Here is a 22,221-nt window from a genome sequence, read left to right as displayed (position 1 = left end):
ACAATTTGCCTGAATGTGAAACTGTTCATCATCTCTTTTCATCTTCTAAGAAATAAAAGCTTTACCCCCACAGAGTTTGAGGCAAGGCAAAGGTTAGTAGTTGGCAAAGTTGCCCTTTCTTTTCCAGCCTCCTTGCTGTGTTTGGGTAGATAATAACCATTTGTGTGTATTAGAGGAGAAGTCTTAAATCTATTCCCTTTTCACGAAGCTGGCCTATGATTCAGCCTAGGTAAGGACAAATAGTGTAAGTCAAAGAGCAAATGGATAAGCAAATACATCTTTATATAAACTACTACAAAGTCAAGTATAGAAATAACTATGATTACTACATTGTCATTGATAAAGTTTTAAGAGCCATCTAACATATACATAAAGTTATACTTGAATGACTTTTAAAACTGTTAAAATTATGGGGTGCTATTCTTCTTTCCACTCTTAAAGTACCAAGTAAATATCCTGCTGATGAAAAGGACCAAACACCAAATTACATGTATTACACACTTGACTGAAGAGATCTTTTCCTTTTCTTGGTGCTTAGTGTTAACTTGAAATTTTTGGGTGGAATTCTCCTGCTCCCACCATCTCAAAGCAATCAGGACAGCTTTACCTGATCTCATTTAATGTGGGGGCTTAACACAGATTAACTTTGAGAAAAAAACAAAAGATTGATCTGCTAAAATTGCTGTTACTTCCCCACCTGTTGGGAATTAGGCAATTGAGGGCCCACAGGGGATTAGGCCAAACTACATGTATTACACACTTGACTGAAGAGGGTTGTTGTGTGATTGTTGTGTATGTGCTTAGTATTAACTTGAAATTTTGGGGCAAGCAGAGATTCCCCTACTAAAAGTAACTTAGGTTATTCCTGCCACAAGAGAGACCTCAGTGCATTACAACTTAAAGTGTACTTAAGATTACATAGTCCAGTGACATACACGTTATGATATATGGAGAAATTCAATAAGCTTAGGGGCAAGGCTCCTGCTCCCACCCCACCCCCCAAAGCAATCAGGACAGCTTTACCTGATCTCATTTAATTTGGGGGCTCTACAGAGATTACCTTTGAGGAAAAAGCAAAAGGTTCCTCAGCTAAAATTACTGTCCCTTCCCCACCTGTTGGAAATTAGGAAATTGAGAGCCCACAGGGCACTGGTAACTAGTGGAAGTCACACAGCTACATAATATAATAGAGCTCTTTCAGCTTCCCAATAAAATAAATCACTATGTTCCAGAAGTTGATCTATTAGCTCTAGGTTTTTATCTTTTCTGTTTTTCCACAGAGGAAAAGAAGCTGGGTATGCAAGGCACCTGTAATGCCCCAATGAAAGGAAATGTTACCTGTGGGAAACCAGTCCACATTCAGGATTTGGAATTGGTAGAACTATAGTACTAAAACCCAATAGTGATGCTTCAATTCAAAGAATACTACCAGGAAAGGTATTCAACATCTGTTAATCATTTGAGTCCTAACTCAAAAAGCAGAAGCACAGATCTAATTCAGATTGTGTAGATAGAATGGGCCTATTTTGTATTATCATTCATGCTTAAAAACATATTTCAGAATACACTGTGAAGTTAACAGGAGCAAAGGTGACATCACTTGATTTTCAAGGCAGAGAAAAACAAAACTGTTTACAAAAACCCTATTTCAGGTTAGTGGTAAACCTAAAAGGTCAATTGTACAAACACCTAAGTCTCCTGGTTTTTCTAATACAAAGCCAGGAAAGACTAGATTGATGCTTATATTGGAAATGTTACTTTATAACCGTCAAATCAGTTGATTTTTAAGGAATGGACTTAGGTTAAACTTTTTCTGTCCCTGGAGTAAGAATGTATCTTCTATGATCATTGAAGAACCTCTTAAGTGCAATAATAAAGACTGACAAAGGAGGAAAATTGACTAGGTATGAAGTTCTAGGATGTGTTTCTAAAACTTAAGTCATTTAAAACACACATAAAACTATCACACAGGAAAATAAACACATATGAATGAAAGAAATGAAGAAAATCAGAAAGGAAGGACTAAAGAAAGATATTAAAAACTTCAAAGAATGCAAACAAAGCGAATGGGCAGGAACCACCACCACCGTCTAAAGGGCCATAGCTGCAAAGACATCCTGCTCGGAGAGTGTGACGACCAGGGCCCTCACCGTCCCCAGCGCTTCAGCCTGCTCTCCTTGCCCTCCGTATTTCCTCTGTCTGCCGTTGCATTGTGCCTTGCTTGTCCCTCCACACCTTCTTCCCCTTACCTTCACTCTGATATACAGTTTCTCTCTTCAGCAGTCACAGCATAGATGTGAAGTAAAGATTTCATGCTATTTAAGTGACACTGCAGGATGGTTGTAAGATGTGTGCAGAGTTGCCTGGGTTTGTGCCAGGGCTCTCCTGCACCCCTGCGGGGACCGTGCACAGTCAGTATATCACCCGGAGCCAGTGACTGTATCCACAAAGGGGAGATAAAAAAATGTGCCTATCCTAGCTACCTCACAGAGGAGCTATGAAGATCAAATGCAGCAATGTCACATATAAAATAGTGATTATTATTAACCACTGAATAGTTTCATATTCTTTATATCAGAAAAGAAAGGAAAGAACACATTTTTAAAAATGTGTTCTCTTTCACTTGTAGGTAGCACTGAATATTTTTCTGAAACTCAAAGGTTCCTCAAAACGAAAAGATTGCCATTGTAGGCCATCTTAACCCAGATGTCTTACGAGGGTTATCTATTAATTTGTTAACTATAAATCCTGATTAGCCCTTTTACAATTTAATACCTTACTTGATGGTCAACCTATGAACAGAGATTCCAATTACTCAGGAGGCCACCACCTCACTATTTCACTTCACACACAGTATGGCTGCATCTATTAGCATCAGGCAGATTTCTATTCTTTCTTGTTTTAAAAAATTATTTTTGTATCTTTAATTGCTTGGCTCAGTTAACTATCTGTGAACTCATACAAACACAGGATTGACATGGGAATTTAAGGACCAAAAATAGTCTTAAGCCACAAATTAGAATGAGTTTGAAACAAATGAATCATTTTTAACTACTGAAAGATGAATGCTTTAAAGTGCATTTTAGTGATATTTTCTTATGATGCATGTCTTCTGATATTTCCCAAATTTCTTCAGTCTATATCGATATCCAAAAACTGACAAAGTACCTTGGTAAGTAACTTATACTGCTGCATTGAGCTCATTAAGGCAGTTACTATAATGTTATCTACAAAGATACTTGTGGAGTGAATAATAATATGGCATGAACTATAGCTGACTATAATCTTCAAAGAAGCCCATAAGAAAACATAATTTTAGAAAAGAACCAGTTTTTCAGAGTTTTTGACTAAAAATCAGACTAACCAAGAGCACTTTATCTTACAGAAAGCACCATCCACTGGTTCCTTATATAATTTAATAGTTTTTTCAGGACTTACTTTGTCCTCAGCTGTTAACTGTTAGGTGTATATTTGTATGTGTGTGTATAGATATAGAAAAATAAATTTTCATAAGTATTGTGTTTAATATATAGAATTGAATTTAATCATTGCACAATTTTATGATAGGACCTATTGTTATGCCCATCCTTCATGCATAGAAGGAGCTAGATGTAATTTGCCCAGGATCATGAAGCTGGTTAAGTGGTGATTTCAAATTTCAAAACCAGAATCCTGGCCCCAGAGCCTGGCTCTCAAGCACCTGGCTTCGCTGCTCCCTCTCTCTTGATTCAGCAGGAAGTTGTGTCTGCAAAGTGTACAAACACATTCCCCGCCCACCCCTCCTACTTCTGAAATGGCTCTGAGTGAAAAAAGAAACAGTTCACTTAATGCAGTTATTTTCTCTCTTTTCTTTAGCCAGCTCCTCCTCAGCTTGGCTGTTTTCCATAGAACTTAGAGGAAATGGATGTATCCTAGAGCTAACAGAAAATAAGTCAGGTTTGCTGCTCACAGAAAAGCAGCTTTCAGGGGGATGCAAACACATTTACATTTGTATAGGAGTTAAACTGTACAGCTGTGTCTGTGTGAGACCAAATGTCATGAAGAGTTTCTCCAGACTGAACTATGAGTAGCAAAATGTGGGTGGAATTTTTCTAGCCACTGATGCTAAACAGAATACAAAAGCCCTGAGCAGGATCAATGAATTTTCGAGAAGAGGTCTGATTCCACTACAGAATCTGTCACCTCACTGATTGCTGGGCTGATTCAGCAGATGTGCCATCCCACTCCTTCCTCAACAAGAGGTGAATGTCTCCAAAGCTGTGCATCAGTCAAAGCCAATCTTTCCAGAGAGAAAGTGAGCCATTCCTGGCTCAAGTGTGTATAAGGGACTGCGTTCTTCTCCAAGACAGTCAGAAAAGCCCTGGAGGTTCATAGGCTTTGCAGTGTGTGCTTGCTTTCATATAGGAAAAGTTACGTATTCTAGTGAAAAAATACGTGTATTGATGTATTGAAAAATGAGTGACAGAGAAAAAGTGGATCATGTAAGAGCAAAAGTGATAAAGGAAATGGAAAAGCTGAGTGATTAGAAACAAAAAAGACTACTGTTTGTACTGTATTTCATTTATAAATATGGAACATCAATTCATCAAAATAAGAAACTCTTCATTTTCTTATTAAAAACTATGGTAATCTTCCGAACTGATGCAGTTTAGACCTGACATGTTTCATTTTAGAATTGGCCTTTCATGTGGGAATTACCTCCAAGGAGAATTACCCTTGATATAGAGTGGGGCGAATGAATGATGAGTAAAGATGGATCATAGACTTTCCTCCCCTACCTCCTAATAAAATGAACAGAAAAAGCAGAAAAATTACAATAAAATCATAAAAGGAATCAAACAAAGAAAGGGATACAAGTTCACATAAAAAGCGTTGATAAGGGGTGAACAAAGAAATAAACAGAAGATTCTGTGAGGTGTTCCAGGGTGCCACTGTCCGTTCCCCTACCTCCCTGCCCTGTATACACACCAAGGGAGTAATAGGAAAGGAGAGTCATGTAAAGTACTGAGAAATCTTACCAGTACCACACCAATTTGGAAAAAAGGAGGTGAAGGGGAAGTAAGGAAAAAACATTTGAAATATTTTAACTCCCCTAATACTCATCATAAGATTTCAGCAGAGGCAATAAAATTGTAAGCCGAACACACTTGAAACAAGGTCCAGTGAAGTTTGTTTGCATTTAATAAATCCAGAAAAAGACAAGAAAGCTCAGATCCTCCAACAAAAGAGGCTGAGCTCCCCAGTCCTCCATCTATCCTTACTCTTTCTTTGAGCAGGCAGGATACAGAAAATAATGCAATACCCCAACCCATAAATAGTAGCTCCAGAGAGAAGACTGACACATCTCAGTACAGGTAGAGAGCATTTCAGGGAGAGTGTGTCTCACCATATCAGAGAAGACAGGATATGAGCAAAGCTACCCACGATAAGTATGAGTCAGTAAGACACAAATAAATGACAGCAACTGGCTATGCAAACAAAAAAGTAGAATCCAAGAATCCACAGTACATGAGGTATGATTAAATAGCAGACCAATCTAATAGAAACCAGATCAAAACCACAAGCATATTCTACAAAGAAATGATGAAAATGACATTTTATAAAAGAGTAAGACTAATCCCCAAAATTAAACAACACATCAAACATCAAAAGGGAAAAAATTAAATAGCCACCTGTTCCTGCATTGGCTTCTCTGTACTAGGAAAAAAAAAATGTTATAATGAACATCACTGAGGTCATTCTTAAAAATGAGACATGAACTGTGAAGTAGAGAATAATATTGTAACAATTTCCTGATTTTGACATTGCCCATGGTTATATAAGAGAATGTTCTTATTCATGGCAAATGCACACTGAAGCATTTTTTTTTGGTAAAGGGTCATGATGTTTTTAACTTCCTCTCAAAGGGTTAAAAACAAAGCTGTACGTGTGTACACATATGCAAATGGAGTAAAAGACAAAGAGGTAGTGAACTGGGTAAAGTATATACAGAAGTTTCTTATACTGTTCTTGCATTTTTGCGGAAGTGAAAAATTACCAAAAAAATCAAAGCAAAACCTTTCAATTATTGTCAGTCAATAGGGAATGGACTGTAGCCAGCTGAAAATTGAAATTCCAACATAGAAGAAGAGCTTGAGATATACTCAAGGGAAAATAAAAATGGACAAAACAGTTGAAGAAGATATAGGTAAATACATTACACAAAGAATATCCAATGAAAACAAAATAGGTTTTTCAGTGGGAGAAAGCCAAATGAAACAGAAAAGCAAATATACAATAGCAGAAAATTCCTTTAAAAATCAGGAGGAAATTATTTTGCAGACATAAAGAAAGCACTGTATTTTAAGTAATGCTGCATTATTTACATTAAAACACAATCCTGGTCCAGTTATGGAATTTCAAAGATCAAGAAGAAAAATTTCTTCAAACACCCAGTCAGGAAAAAAGCTGTCACATGCAAGAGAGATGGTGACATAAAAAACAAAGAGACCTCAGACTACTTTACAGAAGAATTCAGACCCAGAAAACAATGAATCAGTAAGCCCAGGGCTTAAGGGAAATGTGACCCAAGACAATTACTGTCAGATAACTTGCCATTCAAATATAAAGGTAGCAGGCATTCTCAAACATGGAAGAACTTGAGTAATAAATAGAGTTACAATGAGCTCTACCTGGGAGAAAAATATATTTGACAATTAAATTTAACCAAACAAAAGTTAAATGAAAAAACTGTGCTAAAGGACTAACTAGCACCATATTCAGGGATAGAAGACAGTGGAGAAATGTCTGCTAAGTGCAGCGGAAAAATTATGTGAACCACTAAATTACTAGCTAACTTGCCACCAGTCATAAAGGTAAAACAGACGTTCTCAAGAATGCCACAATCAAAACTTCTAGAGATGAATCAAAATAAAAGGTTCAAAATTTGGAAGTCATAGTAAAAATGCTGGTACTGATCATTTAATCTATATGAATTTTCAAAAAGAAAATGAAAATAAAGGGAGACTTTGAAAAAATGAAAAATTAGAACATAACTGTGAGTAAAATTGCAGTATTTCCAGAATCTCTCATCTGGCCTTACTGCATCTCCATATCAATAGCTGATTATAAGAGAGGGTGTAGGGCGAGTGTGCACCTGGACCAGAGGTATTTTTTGGTTTCTTCCAAGCCAGAATGGGGAGAGACATGGGCAAGTGAGAGTAGACAAACGGAGTCAGGATTCTTCTAAGCAATAGACGGGTTTCTCCCATTTTATTTTTCCCTTTGACTGATTTTGGTTTCAAATATTATTTGCTCCAGGCTGGGAACACATTTTCCCCCCAGAGTTACAATAACTATAACAGGATTACTCAATACTATCTAATCACATGTGGTTCCACAAAAAACAAAGAACCAACAAATGAGTCCTCATCTTTTATTACATGGTTTTAATCATTACTGACTAAAACTATATCATATAGCTAGAAACGGCTTCAATGGCTTACTGTTTCTTTTTACCCTTTTCCTTAATTTTTAAAGAGATGTTTGTAAAAATTACAGGGCAGACTATATAAAATTGCCAATATTTCACTGTTTTTTTGTCTACATAACTCATTTCATATAGTTCAACTTATTTTTGTGGTGAAAAAATACTTATCTGAACTGTACAATTTCCTTAACCTCATTTCAATTTTTCTTTCATTAAATTGGGTAAACAAATGTGTAATTAAAAAGATATTAAGTAGAGCATATATCTATTTTTCATAAAATTCTTACCATCTTTCAATCTATTCATCCTTCTAAATATATGTTCTTACATGTATACTTATGATAAAAACATGTTTAAAATGATGCTCATCAAATGTTAATAAATGATTGTTTTCAGAGTGGTAAGATTTGGGCTTCCTTTTTTGTATTTATCATATTGTTTGAATTTGTCAAAACCAAGATGTATTCTTTTTAGGAAAATAGCAAAGTCATTATTCTAAGGTGAATATGGAGGATATCACTAAAAAGCAAATAAGCAAACAAACAAGGGAGGAGCATGAGTGGAATATACAGGTCCAGAGACCAGTATATGATGACCTGCCTCTGGGATCTGCAGCAGTGTTCCACCAAACTGTGTGAACAACTTTCTGATGAAAATTAAGAGGGTTACTTCCCCTGATGTTATGAATCAGACCTTTGTTATGTTGAAGAATATGGTTATGGTTTGCTAGACTGCATCCACTGAGGTTTAGGAAATAGAATGCACAAGTAAAATTTCTCCTTAAACTGGTCTGCTCACTAGCATCATTGACATCAACTGGGTACCCATTAGATGTACAAAATCTGGACCCCACCCAGACTCAACTGAATCAGATCCTGCATTTAAAAATTCCCTAGGAGGTTTGTATATACACTGAAGATTAGGAAATACCACTTTAAAAGACCTAATAGCTCAATTCTCCAACAGGGGTATTGGGCAGTGACTTTCATAAAGCTATAGAGATTAGTAATTCAGTGGGTTTGTACAAAGGAGAAAAATAAATTCTTTCTGCCCACATGAAGTTCCTTATGCCATGATTTAACTGTGTGTTATGTAGGCTAACAGGAGTATCCCTGGTGTGGCTGGGCAGCCACACATCTTATAACATTTTCAGGGTGACAGCAGAGGATATCCAAGAAACAGAAACAAAGGTTGGTGACTAAACGAGGGAAAGGGAAAGGCTTGTTTTCTTGCAGCATGATAAAAAGAATTAGGCAGAAAGCATATGGAACATCGTCTAGAGTGAAAAAAAAATAGCATTACCTGCAAGATTTTTCAGCACATTTAATTCTTTTTCCAAACTGTCTAATGTTTGTTGATCAGCAGTGCCATCTAAGAAGGGTTCATTGTAGTCAGTAGTATCAATATATTCAATTTCCGAAATTTCAGAAGCAGCTCTAGATAATGATCGAGCAACAGCACTTCTTGATCGAGGATGAGAGGAAGTAAGGCAGCTGGGGCTTCTTTCAGCAGTGTTGGAAAGTGGTAAATTTGCTGTTGAAGGTCTCTGTGATGTCTGGCCTAAAATTAAAAATGAAAAATAATTTGAGCCAACTGCTTTTAGAATTCTGAATGAATACTTAAAAATATAAAATAGTCCCCTGAATTTAGAGCAGTTAATTTCATGCATCAGAGTTTATGTGAAAATGAAAAAATGAACTTTAGAATACTATCCATTTTGGCTTACCACAATTTGTTAATCCCAAATTACTCTCCCTCTGCCATACAGAATACTTCTGTGTTATTTCCCCTATTTTTTTACTTTCAGAAAAAGACAAGCTAATTTTAATATTAGCTAAAGCAAATCATCTGTAAACCAAGTCAATTCCAGAACAATTCGACACCCAGTCTTAAAATCTATCCCATAGCCAACCACTGTGCCATTTCTTAAATTCTTGTACAATACCATACTGTGCCTTGTGAGAGAACAAAACCATGGGATCTGTGAATTTTACCTGATAACATGTAACACTCTTCTATTAAAACAAATATGGAGACAAAAAAAGGCTAGTATGCAAAATCTTGTAGAAAAACAGAAGCTTTGAAGAAATTGAGATAACATTCCAAATTTACCTAAATATGAGTTTATCCTCTGCTGCTTTATAGAGTATTTTAGTGGAAAAGTTCCATAAACATAAATCAAGTCAGTTTATCACTTTACTCCACAAGCACAGTCGTCATTTTGTCTTGCCCTATTTCAAAGGTTGACTGAGTTGGTTTCTTGAACATGTGTGTTTCTTTTGCAGTAGAAAAAAGAAATCCCTTCAAATCTTATACTAACACAACATAACTATACATATCATTTACTATTGCTTACAAGGTTCTTAGCCAAGGGAATATTCGAGGTACAAACTTAGAAATCCGTAGTGCAGGTATATTTTTCAATGCACTGAATCATAGTTCTGATTTAGATAAATATATTTATAGCAAATATAAATAATTTATATTACAAGTTAACCTTGCATAATCTTCACACAACTTGGTTTTATGTAAAATATTGGATTATTTAAAGAGGAGCTATTGCTATTATCAGAAAAATCACATTTGACTGAACATATACCATATAACATTATCCCATTATGCCCACTGTATAGACTCAAATGATAATGTAAAATTCAGAAGAGTGGCTACAGGCAGTTATCATATGTTGAACATTTAATGACTATTGAGTCTGCCTTTTTTTAACTTAAAAATTGACTTTGAATGTAGGTAGCACCCTAAGAAGAATCCTAATGCAGCATGTAATTATTTAAGCAATTAAAACTAAGGTAATTCCCAAAGGGCAGCAATTTTAATGAACATTTCAGAAATCAATTTTAAAAACACTTTTTGTTGGAACAAAATTATGAATAAATTAGTATGCTGACCTTTTTGTGTCTATTTGTGCTCAGAGACAATTCTGAAGAAAACTAATTAACAAAAATGTGCCTATGTTTTAAGAAAAAATGTAAATATCCCTAAGAATTATTTTAATGGATAGAATTCGGGAATGATTTTCCCTTTTACCTATAATATGCAAAGAATCAATATTTTGTTGATAGTCATCCAGAAAACAAACTTGCCATTCTTACATAAAGAATCAGTAGTAAAAACAGCAATGGCAAAAGCAGAGGTGAGTGAGGATAACAGTAATTCAACTATATAAATGGAAACATCTAGATCTATGGAGAAAACCATATCTTCCTACTTGAATTGTGCTATGTCCCAGTCAAGTAAAATTTAAGGGAACTTAAATCTCTTATTAAAGTAAAACAAATAGATAATGTTATTAGGAAGAACTGGAGTTCTGCCAACACAGACAAATATGAGGTAACAAAAAACATAATGTAGATGCCCTTCAGAAAATTCAAGGGAGTACAAACACTGGCTGAACTCCTGTAATAACATCTGGTTGCCACACTATTAGAGGTTAATTGATCCCAACAGAAAAAAACAGTAAACCAGGGGTGGGTCAGACTTATGCTTAACACAGAGCAAAAGACGGACCATCTTTCTTTCTGAAAATATGTTCAAAGTGTAATTTCAAGTGCCAAAAACACAGAAAGAGACAGAAGACATTTTAATTTGGTCCTTTGTTTCATTTATTTATTTTGTTCATTTAGGTGAGTATGTCATTCTGTTTCCTATGTAAGCTTATTAATGTTATTGCTAGCCTTAAGAGTCAAGAAATAGTTAAGACTGACAATAATGAAAAATTCCATGATTGAAGGGATCATTCCATAGTTTTTTTTTAAATGTCTAGTTTGCTGATTCTAAATAAAAGAAATTTCTTTTGGAGTAACTTGTGCCATCACTGGCAATGTAATCTTAGGGAATCACAGATTAACACTAATCACAGTTATATCACAAAAGAAATTGCCCTTGATATTAGCTTATGAATAGGTGATGTAGGAGACCATGCCAAATATGGGAAGGTAAGATAGAAAGGTGCTTTGGGCTATATTAACAGCATAAGAATACTGATAAGTATATGAAAAATATGAACCACTTGCTGAATAGTATTCAATATAATTCTTATTATTGCTATTCTAAATTTAAAGATTAGAATTGGGTGAAACAAGCAGAGCAACATGCTTTTGCATAGTGTTTCAGTAATAAATGACATTCCGATCAAAGGACCCAATATTTTATTCCTGAGTAAAGGCTGAAAAACATTGCCTTTTAGAAACAAGTGTTGGCGAAAGTAGAGAAAGAGGAACCTCCTACACTGTTGGTGGAAATGTAAAGTGGTACAGGAACGATGGAAAGCAGTATGGAGTTTCCTCAAAAAACTTAGAATGGAAATACCATTCCACCCAGTAACTGCACTTCTAGGAATTTATCCAAAGGAAACAAAATCCCTGATTTGAAAAGACATACACACCCCTATGTTAGTTACTTCATTTTTTACAATACCCAAGCTATGAAAGCAACTAAAGTGTCTATCAACAGATGAATAGATAAAGATGTGGTACATATACACAATGGAATATTATTTAGCCATAAAAAATAAAGAAATCCTGTCAGTTGCAACATCAATAGACCTAGAAGGTATTACGCTAAATGAAATAGGCCAGGCAGAGAAAGACAAATACCCTATGATTTCACTTATTTGTACCCTATGATTTCACTTATGAAACAAAACCTAACAGAATGAACAAAACAGCAGTAGATTTGGAGACATTGAGAAGTGACTGATGGTTACCATGCGGGAGAGGTTGGGATGGGTGGGTGGAAAGGGTGAGGGGGATAAACGGGCACAAAATTTCTCAATCATAATATAAGTCGGTCTTGGGGATGAAAGTGTAGCATGGAGAATATAGCCAATGGTTCTGTAACATCTTTCTGTTGACAGATAGTAACCACACTAGTTGGAGTGAGGATTTAATAATATGTGTAGCTGTTGAACCACTGTGTTCTAAACTTGAAACCAATATAATATTGTGTATCAACTACACTCCAATAAAAAAAACATATAAAATTACATTGTTGTCTTTCAATATTTTCCTCCACTGTGCAATTTGGATAATTTATATATAAAAAATAAGGATGTATTTCTAAGGGTTCTTGAAACCTATATGGACATTTTATTTAGCAGCATGAATTAGTATAAAGAATGCTAAAGTGGAAAGTAAGAAACTTGTCTGTGTAGTTGCATTAAATAGAAATCAACCTGTGACCTAAGACATGAAAATCATATTTCACCTGTAAAATTAAGGAATTGGACAGAATGATGCCTTAAATCCCCTCCAACTCTGAGAACCTATGCACTAATATTCAATTCAATTCAATTGTAAAATAATTTGTGAAATACTAAAATTGCCAGAAATTGTGTCAGTATCAGGATATCCAAAAGTGAATGAGACATTGCTCCCACCCTCAAGTTGCACTCCAAACTAACACACAGTCCAGCTATCCCACTTCATTATTCAGAAATACATCCTAAGCATTGACAATGTGCCAGGCCATGTTCCATCTCTGAGGATGCACCAATGAACAGGACAGGCTAGGTCCTTGCCTTCTTTCCAATCAAGGGTAGGGTGAGCAGAAAATAAACAAGTAAACAAAATAATTTCAGCTTGAGATAGGTTCTATGAAAAAAATTTTTTAAATAAATGAGATTCAGGATTTAGGAGACTCATTGAATAAGATGGTTTCAGAAGGCTTCTCTAAGGAGGCAGCATTGGATAATAAGAAAGAGCCAATCATATGAAAAAGGGTATGAAGATGGAGAGAAAGGTTGCAGAACATTGTAGATGGGAGGGAAGAATAAATTCTAAAGCTAAGAAGTATGTAAAAGTGTGGCCTGAGAAAAGAAAGTCAATGTAGTTGCAATGTGGGAGAAGTTAGGAAAGATGGGTGGTACCAATTCAGGTGTAATGTATGGTAAGGAATATAATTTTTTTCTATCCTCCATAGGAAGCTATGGAATATTTTTAAGGAGATTGACAAGATATAACTTATGGTTTAAGTTTACAGAAAATATGATGCACTTCCTATCAACTATGAACAATTTTATGACTATAAATATAAACAATTCACTCACTGACTATAAACAGTAGAACTTGATGGACATTAATCATGCCAACTATTTTGGGGAGAGGCAAAAGTGAAAATGAGAGAAAAGTGAGAGATGATGGACAAATGTCTGGGCTCAGCTCGAGCAATAAACATAGAAATGGTTAGATTTGGGATCAATTTTAGAGCAGCAATCAGCAAAATCTAGAGATGAATAGGATGTGGTCAATAAGAGAGAGTCAAGATGACTCCCAGGTTTCTTATTTATCAGTGTTTGTATGCTTGAGCCATATAGACTATAACTCCATGGGAAAATATGTTCCCAGCCCAGGGCAAATAACCTTTGAAGCCACAATCAGTGAGAGGGAGAAATAAAGTGGGAGAAACACATTTATTGTTTACAAGCAGTCATCTACTTCCGCTCGCCCGTGTTTCCTGTGACACAGCTGCAGAAGGATGCCACCACACCTCTCCTGTGCCATACACCCTTGCTCCAGCTCCCCTGTAATCAGCTATTTATATGGAGGTGGACACTTCTCTCCACCCCTTGAAAACACCTACTGATAAGGAGATGCACTAAGGCCAGGTGAGAAAATCTGGAAATACTGCAATTTTACCCTCACAGAGACAGAGGTAGGGAGAAACAATAGACTTACTGCTAAACATGTTTATTTCATAGCTACCATGTTTTTACATTTATGGACTCAAAAATCTTACTGAAATAGATAATCCTTTATTACTCCTTTATATACTGGCATCAATTCAGAATATAAGGTTTCTGCAACTTGTAGCATAGGCAGAGAAACTTCATTTTTATTTTAGGCCACTATCTCTGTCCCTAAGTCATTTCCCTCTGCTCCTGAGTAAATCTGAGTAGGATTTGGCTGAAATGTCATCTAGTATCTAACACCTTGCATATCTACATTCTTTAATGACAAAAAGAATTTTTTTGAATTTTTAAAATTGTAATTAATTAAAAATTATTTTAACATCTCCATTCTTAAAAAACTGAAAATGTACCTACATCTATTTTAAGTAATCACATGTACTTTTAATATTTAACTACCAATCTGCAAGCTATGTTACTAACATTCCTTTTATAAAATGTGTATGTGATATAATTTATGTGTTTACATATCTATATAGCAAGTTTTCTCAAGGTATGATTTTTGAATATCTAATCAGCATAAAATGGAGTTGTTGATAAAATAAATGCAAATTCCTAGACCTTATCTCAGCCTTAATGAATCAGAATCTCTAAGAGTGAGATCAAGAAATCTACATTATAATAAGTTTCCCAGTTGATTATGTACACACTGACTTTTGATAATCTATGCTTTATCTCTAAGCTCTCCAACTACAGGTTCAGGGCTTATTTTGTATCACCAGTGTCTGGCAATGCCTGGCCTAAATAAAGTAGTTGCTCCTACAAATGCTTTCTATAGTAAATTATTGATTTCAACTGATTACTCCAAATTGGTACCTAAAGGCATTTGGCTACTTATTTATAAAGATTTATTTTTAGTAACAAAGTTCTCACAGTATGCATGTTAATTCGTTTTCATCAGTGTACAGTGACTTAAAATGGTTCTTTTGACAGCTTCAGAAGGAAGCAACAATAATACTTAAAGCTGCTCTGAACTTTGATGTGAGAATAGGTACCTAACTGTGGTAAGCAGAGAAGTAAACATGAGTAGGTGGAGGGAGAATAAAGACAGTATAGTTCACTAAAAAGGACTCAAAAGAGTTAACCAGATAAAACCAGAGAGCCAGAAAGGACTCACAGAGTGAATGAGTTAATTAGTTGAAGTTCCAAAGGACAGAAGCAACTTGGAATATATACATAATCTTCAGATAAAGAAAAGCATCTGAGTGCAGTCCATGTCTTCGTTGTGTCAACTAGATTATGCCTTTATAAAATTTACTTAGACTGCTAAAAAGGCCAGCTTACTCTTTAATTTAACTTATATGCCTTTTTTTTTCTCTTTTTCCTGCTCCTTAATCAAGTAACTTTGTAACCAGGGCAGGAGACAGACCTCTGAAATGTAAATAAACCAACGTGGACAAAGAATACTGGGATCCAGACCAACACAGTCATCTGAATAATCTTATTCTCAAAACAAAACTCCAAAGAAATTATAAACTACCGATACACATTATGCCATATGCTGATTCCTACCCAAAAAGCCCTATAAAACGCCAGACCCTAAACCTATAGAGGTGCCTCTTCTCTGAGGTCCCCACACTTCCCTTTTTTTGAGTGTGCATATTTTTGCCTTAAATAGACTTCTCACTGCTCAACTTACTGTTTTGTCTCTGTGCTCTTCCAGTGGGAAATGTCTCTTTACTTTGCTATTTCATTCTATCTCCCAGACTTAAGTACAAATCTTCACTCTGTCTCTGCTCTACCTCAGATAAGTAGGGAGGGGCTGCTGAGAGTTCTGATTTGGGCTTGCAAGCTCTTGTCACTGGGTGACCTAGACGCAACTGTACGATCTGCTCCTTAGTAGCCTGCCTGAAAATCTCCTTTCTTCACCTTTGGGAAGTTCTCAGAACATAATCTCACCCCATCCAGTGCTCTGTAGCTCCCCCAAATCCTGGGGTGGTAGGGACTCAGTTACCTTGCTGTGCAGATCCAAGGAGACACTGGACACCAGGTGAGGCTGGCTTTAGGTGCTGGCAGGGGATGTGCCTTATGCTGAGCAGGAGTTCAATTAACTTCCTTTTCTCTCTGTTCTTCCTTATTCTCTGCAACCTGCAAGGCAGCTGTGATTCCCTGCCATTCCTTCCTTACCTTGAACTCTGACTTCACTGGGTCTCCAAACAGAATTCCTGCCCAACAACTACAGTACCAAAAAACAGTTAACACAACAGGATGGCTTTTCTCTAAGAAAACTTTTAAACCAGACAGATTCTCAATATAAATGTATATGGAATGGATCTGAGCTAGCTGAGAAGTTTTACTCATAGGATTTAGGGTGAGAGAGACATATTAATTGCACATATGTGAACAAATCATATGTAACTAAATTTCTAGCTTGAAGACAACCCTCAGATAAAGGCAATTAGCCACCTTTGTAAAGTGCTCTTCCTAAACTGTGAACTCATGAAGATCATGGAACAGGACTTATGTATCCCTTTTCCTCCTGGTCCCAGAACAGTGTCAACATACTCAACACATGTGTGTTAAACTCTCTTAATTCATCAGTCATTTACTGAAACTCCATAAGAAATCTAGCATAAAAAAAACCTACCTTAGCACTTATTACTGGATGAAAAGAATGACCTAATAACACTACTGATTTAAATGATGTCAAAATTGTCTGCATATACTCACTAGGAAAATATTGCAATGAGAATTCAACATATCAAAAAAGTTATAGACAATATTATAATCATTTGGTTAGAGAATGGAGTTAATGAACTAAAGTCAAGATTCCAAGGTTAACATATTCAGCATTTGATTTAGAACAGAGACATCTTAACCACAATTATAATCAGCATCTTAACATAAACTATTCATTCCACAAATGGCTATATCTGATCATAATATGAACCAAGAGGAAGAGCATGTAAAATTTCATATAAATACACTGTTTTCTAAGTGTAATGAAACCGAATATGTATTTTATAAAGATTGTTCAAAATACATACCATATCCTGAGCTACATTTTAAAATATTATTCCCTAATTCACTGGTAGAGAATATAACAAAGACTGTATGTAACTTATGTTTTTTGAGATGAACGGCTACTCCTGTTTTTTTGGTTTTTGGAAGAAAAGTCCAGGACAGTTAGTTAAAATGAGTAACTTCAAATTATGAAACCACAAAACCTAATTTTCAGGTGCCTAGTAAACTACTAAGAGGCAAATTAATAAACAAAGTGAGTCTTCAATGTCACAGAGGTCTTCCAGCCAATCTTACCTATCTTCTGCTGTGTTCTACTTGATGGTGGAGTCGGGGCACTCTGCACAGCACCCATGGCAACTGCATTATCAGCACTTGTACTTACACTATGGTCTGGGATCCATTCTCTGTTTCCTGAAATGGAAAATGGTAAAATAATAAAAGTTTTAAAAAGGAGAGAAATCTATATTGTTCCTTTATTGGATTTATTGCCTTTCTGGATAATATTTAGCTAAATAAGGAACATTTGTAACAATAGGGTATATATTATGACAGACAAAAATCTCATAATTACATAATAAAAACCATTAGACTTCCTCAACTTAATAAAAAACAAATTCTAAATTGAAAAGATATTACACACACATTTGAATAGAGACAAATATTTGTTAAAATATAAACAATATAACAAACTCTAATAGTTTGTACGTGAAAAAAGACACTTGAATAGATAGGAAATGTAAGAATACAGGTGACACCAAGACCTAGCTAGCTTTCAAAAGTAAATTACAGATATGTCTTAGAAACCTCATAGATACTGAGCCTTTGAGATTGTTTTTAAAATGGCATATAAGAATCATCATACAATACTTAACAGTGATTCAAAGAATTTCTATTTTACGATTTAGTAAGCACTACATTTCTAAATTCTAAAAATAATTTCTCCTCAGTCTGATTATAGTCATGTTGTCTCACATTCTGAGAGTAGCCTTAAATATAAGTATGTGGCAACTCACTCAGGGTTAATAATTTCAGCTAGAGAAGAAGGGAATGATTTTATTTGTTGAACAGAATTGGCCAGTATATCCTTCGATGAGGATGGACTGCTTTAAAAATGTGTGAGGAAATTGTTAGGTTGGTCCACAAGTAATCTGATTTCATGTCTGAATTTACCTGCAGTTGTAATCCTAGTACTGGAATAGCTGCATTCTAAGCTATGAGAAGGAAGTAACTTGAGTCTTTCATTGTTATCAAAAACAAAGAATCTTTCAAGTCCTTGATATTGTTCAGTTATAGGCTTACTTCTGAGGGCTATTTCTTGTAGCAACTAGGAAACAAAATATTCAACAAAATCAGTTTATTGTATTCCATCAACACAAAGCAGCACATTCATTCATTGAGCACCTACTATGGCATGGATTCTGCCCTCTTCAAGTGAGGTTCTAGTTGTGGAGACAATACACAACATTTATATACAGTTCTGTATATATTTACATACAGTTCGGAAAAATGTATAAACCACAATTATGGTAATTTTCTAAAAACTACCATCAATCCAAGGACAGAAGTCCATGAAACAAAATGAAGTTTTCCTTTCTCCTTTCTTTATTTTCTTCCATCAGTATTTTACACATAAATTACTTTGAAAAACAGAATCTCTCTCAGATGCTGTACTTTTGAACTAATGCCTTTGTTTATACATTAAATAATTCCAATGATAAAAGTAAAATACCAACAGGAATAAGTCTGATCTGACCATAATCACAGACAAAAATCCAACTTAACAAAATACATATTGGGAAGCAAAATACAGGTATGAAACTATCAAGAAATGAGCTAAGTAATTTGGCTTATACAGCTAGAAACTAGCAGACCTAAGTATTGAAGACGGATGTGGCTGACTTGAAGCCTAGGCTAATTCTACCATGCTACAAATTCATTTTATGATATGCTTTCATCTAGGGAAGAATATAAATAACATTAAAATATACATGAGTCTCATAAGAAATAGATTAGAAATTTAGAAATGAGAGTTCTAGATGGGCTTAAAATATAATCAGAGGGGGTATAGTATTTAACATTTCCCTAATGGGTTTAATTAATGCCCAAATGCAGTCTGTTTCAAGAGGGGAAAGAATACAAAGAAAATCATTATAACTATTCAAATTTATAAATCATATGATAAAATACTACAAAAAAAGCTCGTTAACCAATAAAGCATCTCCTTCAAAGCTTAGTCCAAGTCTCCTCTACTCATGACATCTTCACTGGCTCTCCCAGACCCTGATCACTGATTTACAGAACCACTTCAACTTGAGTGGAGCTTTTATTTGGATTAGACAATTACAAATCTGGAAGGGTGTTTTAAAGCACTGGTTGACACATAAGAAGAATGTGAGTGGGTTAATTTGTTTATCTGTTTTTTGCCTAAACTCACAAAGTTAACTAATGATAGTTTCAGAACCAGAACCAACAGCCCCTGAGTCATCCATGGTCTTCCCAGCTCCTGCCCCTACCTCACTGCGGCTGCTATACAATTTAGTACTTGATTTCATAGGCACTTCCACCTTTGTGAAGAACTCAGTTTCTGAACACTGTAGTGGAAAATGAATTGTCTTACACATAAACTGGAAGTCAAATAATTTCACTGCTAAAAATTGCCCCTACTTCCCACTCTTGATCTTTTTCTACTGGAAAACAACAGATTCCTAAGCACTTTCTGTTCAGGGAATGGATTCACCTAGGGCAGGAAGGGAATAAAAACAGTTTATGTCTAGTCATCAGAGATGAAAAGAAAGTAGATTCTACCCCTATGTATAAGTACTATGTTCTATAATCACTTACCACTTATATTTTAGTACAGTAGTATAAAGGATTTAAACATGATGTAGCTTTCAACATTTCTATTTAATTGTGAAATAAAGATGAAGAGAGGTACAACAAATAATATAACTTGATCATACAACATAATATTGATGATTTAAAAGATTTGTTTCAGACATGTATATAATGTATATATATATATATAATAGTCTTTATAAATAGTTAACTGTATTACTGAAGTTGACATAATCTATTCCAATGCATGTTTTTAACTATTACTATATCTGAGTGTATCACAAAAAATTTACAATTTGTCTTAAATGTTTCCAAAAATGCAATCAGACTTAAGCTTTATGTATCCTTTTACATTTAAATTTTAATATTTTTAGATGTATCCATGTTAATAAAAGTAGTTCTATTTCATTCATTTTAACTGCTTCATTGCTTTTCATTATATGAATTAACACAGACTATATTCTGTGAATTTTTGCCAAATGCCTCTTGGTAGTTTATAGAAGATAATTTCTCCCCCTAGGACAAAGGACAGGCAGGCTTATGCCCATTATAAAAGAACCGGGTTCCATGTGCTCAGGATCCCTCCCCTATATATAGCACAGCACATTGCACATGCATGGGCTAACCTAGCGCTCTCCACGAGGCCTTGTGGTAACTGGAAAATTAAGTTTTTGGCTCTTCCATCTGCAGAAATTCATTCTACTATCACTGTTTTCTTCACTGGTATAGGGAGCAGAAAAGCTCATCGGCAGTGCAGCTTTATGTTTGGGAATCTATTATGGGCTAAACTGTTGGAATATCTTTATAGAAGGGATTGGGATTTATTTTTGCCAGATACATTAAAGTATCAATAGACATGGATTAACATTAGTGTTTGCTTCTTGGCCTAGAGATTCCAAGCAAGAAATAAATATTAAAACTCTAAACCTATGCTTAATGAAAGCCCAAGATTTCCATGTATCAGGAAGATAGTTTATTGACCTGGCCCAGATCCCACAAAGAAATCAGTTTCATTTCATCTTGTTGCAACTGTATGTCTCCTAGTATATTCCTTTAGTCACTGAGCAGACTTCTGTGGATCTAAGGTTTCTGCAGAGGTCTCTGTTCCAATTTTGCATTTCAAAAAGGAAAAAGACCTGTTACAAAGGTCCCTCAAGCAGAAATAGCAGCTCATACTCTTTTAGTCCCCCTTTCAATTTAGGCGCCATGGAGATTGATTTCAAATGAACTAAAAGGGTTGTCACATGCTTTACTTGCCTAATTTCCAAAGAACTTAACATTTGACTTGCCTAGTTTCTAAAGGATTTATTGTTAATAATCATGATTATTTAAGATTTTTAGTATATAGAACAAAGATTCAAATATAAGTCTAAAATTTGGCAATAATGCAATAATGAACTACTTTACCTTTTTTTCCTCTAAGAAGAAACAGAAACCATACTCTTATTTCTTCATTAGACATGTTCTTGAAGGAATTACCTTTAAAACCTTGTATTCACATTAAGCCACAGAAACTGATTTTACCTACATATCAGCATTTATTTCATTTTAAACAGCACCTATAGAGTAGAAAGCTACAAAGGATTTATTATACTAAGTTATTCATATTAATGAATTTCATGTATAAAAGTAACAGCACTCTAACTGTGGTTCATGAGGTGGGCCTTAAAGTACTTTTTGTCAAGAAAACCATTTGTTATTATGGCATTTACCATATTAGAATTTGTCCTATAAGTCATTAACATTCTTTCACTTAAAAGTCAACTACCTCATGATAACATAAGGGACTACATTTTAACTTCTAAAGGAAGTAACATTTAAGAATATGTTGTGTCAATATAAAATTTTCTTATAACGTTCCTTATAAAATGTTTAATGTATTAAACATTAGAGATTTACCTGTGGTGACTCTATAGTTTTAGAATCTTCAAAGTTTGCCCTTTCGTGCAGATCATTAAATCCCAAGGATTCTTTGGTATCTTGAGAGATGTTCTCCTCAAGGGAAAGTTTTTCTAAGTCTATACTTGGCAAAGAATCATTGTTCTCAAGTGTTATGTAGGAATCATTGCACGTCTGATTACTTCCCATACCTATATTTTTCTCTTTGAAATTTCTTTCAGAAAAGCTGCTTTTCCCTAATTTTTCAATGGCTGGAAAATAAACATCAGGATCCACAATGTTGTCCGATTTTGTATTTGAAGTTCCTGCTGTTGAAAACACACATTTACAAAAGTTAAATAAATTTAAACAA

At 35.0% G+C, this 22,221-nt stretch overlaps 1 protein-coding gene across 5 annotated transcripts in view; it reads right to left on the bottom strand.

The window, feature by feature from the left end:
- The window catches only part of ZBBX (zinc finger B-box domain containing), a 117,394-nt gene that overhangs the window by 5,309 nt on the left and 89,864 nt on the right, over nucleotides 1-22,221 (bottom strand). For 4 of the 5 annotated variants that reach the window (XM_017657144.3, XM_017657147.3, XM_073232131.1 and 1 more), the window contains 4 exons: nucleotides 21,870-22,177; nucleotides 18,306-18,459; nucleotides 17,430-17,546; nucleotides 8,771-9,028 (listed from right to left, as the gene is read on the bottom strand). In XM_017657144.3, the coding sequence (XP_017512633.3) occupies nucleotides 8,771-9,028; nucleotides 17,430-17,546; nucleotides 18,306-18,459; nucleotides 21,870-22,177 (837 nt within the window). The remainder of the gene's footprint in view (nucleotides 1-8,770; nucleotides 9,029-17,429; nucleotides 17,547-18,305; nucleotides 18,460-21,869; nucleotides 22,178-22,221) is intronic. The other variant, XM_073232132.1, reaches the window with a different exon arrangement.

This window comes from Manis javanica, chromosome 3 (assembly GCF_040802235.1).
Source record: "Manis javanica isolate MJ-LG chromosome 3, MJ_LKY, whole genome shotgun sequence".
Classification (NCBI taxonomy): domain Eukaryota; kingdom Metazoa; phylum Chordata; class Mammalia; order Pholidota; family Manidae; genus Manis; species Manis javanica.
Note: the sequence above shows the minus strand (reverse complement) of the source record. Positions and strands in the feature narration are given on the sequence as shown.